This window comes from Eptesicus fuscus, chromosome 13 (assembly GCF_027574615.1).
Source record: "Eptesicus fuscus isolate TK198812 chromosome 13, DD_ASM_mEF_20220401, whole genome shotgun sequence".
Lineage (NCBI taxonomy): Eukaryota > Metazoa > Chordata > Mammalia > Chiroptera > Vespertilionidae > Eptesicus > Eptesicus fuscus.
In genome coordinates this window covers 80,924,415-80,928,991 of record NC_072485.1, presented here as the reverse complement: position 1 = coordinate 80,928,991, position 4,577 = coordinate 80,924,415, and the positions used below count along the sequence as shown (strand labels likewise).

Below are 4,577 nucleotides of genomic sequence, written 5' to 3'. Positions count from 1 at the left end.
AGGCTGGGGCCCAGGCCCATCCCCAACAACATTGTCCAGGTGAGTGTGAGCTTCTGTGCTCTCACACACTGACCCTCATGTCTCCATCATGTGTTTGTCCTGGCTGTGCATGGGCTCAACACCCACTCCCTCACACTCTACCCTCCCCAGCCCCGGCACACAGGCCCTTGAAGATGTTGAGCTGACAGACAGCCCGTGACAGCATCCTAAGGGCACCTGAGCATTGGAGAAGGCCCTACTGTTGTTGCCCAGCTTCCTGCCCTGGGGACAGGGCTCACAGTCACACAGCAGGCTCTGCTGGCACATTTCCCCCCATAACTGCCACCCTCCCAAGCCCAGGGGAAGGAATCACCACACCTTGATCAGCTGGAGAAAAAGAGGATCAGAGAGGTAGAGGGACTAGCCCAGGACCACCCAGCTGGCAGTGGCTGCTCTGGGTCTTCTCTGCCCCGTCCCTTCCAGGTTACCTTTCCTCCCTTCCTGCCTTATGAACTTCTCCCTGCTCCTCAGTGTCCCTGTCGGGGGCACCACAGTTTCCCAATTTGAGATTTTTCAGTTTATCTTCCTGTTTGTGCCTGACCTCAGCAAACTTCCTGCAGCGCTCACCCCAGGAGCCCATTCTGAGAACAGGGGCCAGCTTCCCTTTGCCCTCATTCCATGCCCATATCCTACAATGGTCACTTAGCTTGGAAGATTCTCTGGAATCCACTTCTTTGTTCATCTTTCCCCCATGACTTTATTCAGGGCCATCCTGTTCCCGATTATGTGACCCCACGATTTCCTGAGCAACCCCAGACTTCGGTCCCACCCACTCCAGGGCCTGTGTGAGCCTCCATGGTGGGGCCACTTGGTCCTGACGGGGGTGGACAGGGGAGGGGCTTCCAGCCTGGGCTCCTGGGGCCAGAGCTCTGGGGGTGAAAGTGGGAATGGCTCTGTGGTCGGGGCTCTACCTGGGCTCCAGCTCTGCAGAGGGAGGTGGTGGCAGAGCTGAGGGGGACACGATGGGAAACCATGGCCTCAGGGATCACTGTGCTCTGTGTACTGTTCCCAAGTACAGCCTGGAAACTTCTATCTCCACCCCCACCTCAGCCTGAATTCCAGACTCACAGATCCACCTGGTACTCAATAGGTCCACCTGGATATCTAACTGTTCACCTCAACACCCCCCATGAGCATCAAATCCCTAATTTCCTTCCCAAACCTGCTCCTCCTCCCCTCATTCGCCTCCATCCAGGCTGCCCATCACCCAATCACAGGGGCTGTGAGCCCTGGAGGTGGTGTGGTTCAGCAGGAAGAGCAGGGACCACTGGGGACTGAATCCTGCTTCTGTCTCTTACTAGCTGTGTGCTTGTGACAATGAACTCAGAAGAGGGCAAAGGGAATGGGTTGAAGCTCTGCCCAGACCTTACATAAGAATCTTCTTCAACTCTCAATAGGCCACTGACCTTGAGTATCTTTTGCCCAAGGTCTCTCTGGGGCCTTAGAAGACCTGTCATGGAGCAGGGCTGGCCCAGACTTTCCCTGACAGCACACAGGGCATGAAGAGCTGCCTTTAGGGTGAGTCTTAGAGGCAAAGGATCCTAAAAGGAAAGAGCTGGCCAGAGCCCCAAAGGTCCTCCAAGCATCTCCTCCTTCTGCACATGGAGAAACTGAGGCCAGAGAAGAAGTAACCTGTTCAAAGACCGTGAATGGATCAGGAACTGACCTGAGTTTTGTTCTCAGACATCCTAACACCCAGCAAGTTGGAAGCAGAGATCATATATTTACACCATTTGTGGTAATTTTATCTTCTGGGTAGTCATCTCTGTCACCCCAACCCTAAGCAGACCTCCAGAAGGGAGGAGCCCCCCAGAAGGGCCTTACCTGCCGGCTGTAGGCCTTGCCATATCTCAGATCAGTGACCAAGTGCTCAGAGTTCCTGCTCAGAACACTGTCCTCCATCTCCATACCAAACATCTCATTCCCAGAACTGAGCATCTGCTTTATGGGCCGAGGTTTGTACAGGTGGTCCAAGTGGTTGTTGACCTGATAGAGGAAGTTTCCTACCACTTCCAGGAGGAGCTCCCTTTTCACCACCCCTAAGCCGGTGGGGGCGCCAGCCTCAGAGTCCTCCCCTGGAATCAGACACACTGGTATCAGCAACTGCAGGGAGGCCAGGGAGGGAGAGAGGAGACACAAGACAGGGAGGAAGGGCCAGGGATCACACTATTGAGCTCTGGTGTCTGTCCCGTCACCAATGTGATTGGAGGATTCGTGGATTTTACTCTTTTACTTAATGAGCTGTGACTACTTTCTCAAGCTCATGAGTATTCCGATGGTCAGTGGCTGCTATTGTGCTACATGGTATGAATGGACGTCATCCAGTTAACCAATTCACCATCACTGATCCTTCTCCTTTATTAGACCATGGACACACAGAGCTGTTGCTGGTTTCATGAAATTTGTCCGAACGCCCAGGTAAAGGGCCGGAGCTGGCGAGCTCTGAGTACTGATGCAGCCCGTCTTCACTGGGGCCCACCGACCTCTTTCCCTGCTGTGTGAGTGCCTGCAGGATCACTAAGATGCATCCAACGGACATGGATGTAGGGGGAACCCCAGCACAGGTCAGGGAGAACCAACACTGGTTCCCAGGGTGGCATTTGGCTTTGAATTGTTCTCATCATGTTAACAAATCTTTGGAAAGTTACACTATCAACCCCCTTACCTGGGGGAGCCAGGTGGATCACATAACCATCGCCCACATACAGGGCCCAGTGCGAGGAGCCGATGCGGGAAATCTCAATCAGGTCTCCAGGCTTGGGCTCTTCACGGAGCTGCAAGAGAACAGCCAGGAAGGTGAGACAGAGTCAGGGAGCTGCAGCTCCGCCTGGGGATTTGCTTACTGATGCTCAGCCCATGGGTAGAATGTGTGTGTGGGGGTGGGGGGGACTCATGTCCCCTGTGAGGTCCTCAGCCTGCCGTAGCTTCCTGAGGTTGCCCTGTGAGTAACTGGAAGCCTGGAATTATGTCCTTGTACATTGGGACAGTGAAGATTTGTCCAAAATGTGTGTGTAATGCATGTGTATCTGTGTGTATTGTGCATGGATATGTTGTGTTTTCCGTGCATATGCACACACACAGGGATGCAGGCATGCATATGTAAGTATATTGTGTATGTGTCTAGAGGGTGAAAACACAACAGCTTGTATGTAAACCCCCTTCCCTCAGGATGGGGCCCTAGCCCATCCCCCACAACATTGTCCAGGTGAGTCTGAGCTTCTGTGCTCTCACACACTGACCCTCATGTCTCCATCACGTGTTTGCCCTGGCTGTGCATGGGCCCAACAGGCACCACCTCACACTCTGCCTTCCCCAGCCCCGGCACACGGGCCCTTGAAGATGCTGAACTGACAGACAGCAGGTGACAGCATCCTAAGGGCACCTGAGCACTGGAGAAGGCCCTACTGCTGTTGCCCAGTTTCCTGCCCTGGGGACAGGGCTCACAGTCACACAGCAGGCTCTGCTGGCACATTTCCCCCCATAACTGCCACCCTCCCAAGCCCAGGGGAAGGAAGCAGCACCCACGTGCTCAGCTGGGGAAACTGAGGATCAGAGAGGTAGAGGGACTTGTCCAGGACCACCCAGCTGTAAGTGGCTTCTCTGGGTCTTCTCTGCCCCATCCCTTCCTGGTCTTCTTTCAGGGCACCCCAGCTTCTTGAATAGAGAATTTTTACCCTTTCTTACTGTTTGTGTGTGACCTCAGCAAACCTCCTGCAGCGCTCACCCCAGGAGCCCAATCTGAGACCAGGGGCCAACTTCCTTTGCCCTCATCCCATGCCAATATCCAATAATGGTAATTTGGCCTGAAAGCTTCTGGAATTCATTAATTTGTTCATCTATCCTCCTTGACTATATTCAGGGCCATCTCGTTCCAGATTATGTGACCCCATGATTTCCTGACCAACTCCCAGACTTTTGTCCCACCCACTCCAGGGCCTGTGAGCCTCCATGGGGGGGCCACTTGGTCCTGACGGGGGTGAGTAGGGGAGGGGGCTTCCTGCCTGGGTTCCTCTGGCCAGAGCTCTGGGGGTGAAAGTGGGAATGGCTCTGTGGTCTGGGCTCTACCTGGGTTCCAGCTCTGCAGAGGGAGGTGCTGGCAGAGCTGAGGGGGACGATGGGAAACCATGGCCTCAGGTATTACTGTGCTCTGTGTACTGTTTCCAAGTGCAGCCTGGAAACTTCTATCTCCACCCCCACCTCAGCCCCGAACTCCAGACTCACTATCCAACTGCCACTCAAGAGTTACACCTAGATATCTAACTGGTCACCTCAACACCCCACATGAGCATCAAATCCTTAATTTCCCTCCCAAACCTCCTCCTCCCCTCATTCTCCTCCATCCAGGCTGCCTATCACCCAGTCACAGGGGCTGTGAGCCCTGGAGGAACTGTGGTTCAGCAGAAGGAGCAGGGACCACTGGGGATTGAATCCTGCTTCTGCCTCTTTCTAGCTGTGTGTTGGTAAGAGGGAAAGAGGAGAGGGGTAAGGCTGTGCCCAGACCTTACATAACATGTCCTTGAGCTCTCACATAGGCCACA

General features: G+C 54.2%; 1 protein-coding gene across 1 annotated transcript; it reads right to left on the bottom strand.

The window, feature by feature from the left end:
- Window positions 1-348: 348 nt before the first annotated feature.
- LOC129151333 (phospholipase A and acyltransferase 4-like) lies at window positions 349-3,284 on the bottom strand. The gene is made up of 4 exons (XM_054725714.1): window positions 3,279-3,284; window positions 2,705-2,813; window positions 1,864-2,114; window positions 349-366 (listed from the first exon to the last, which is right to left on the bottom strand). Exons 1-4 carry the CDS (start codon window positions 3,282-3,284, stop codon window positions 349-351), a joined length of 384 nt encoding a protein of 127 aa, XP_054581689.1.
- Between the last annotated feature and the right edge of the window lie 1,293 nt (window positions 3,285-4,577).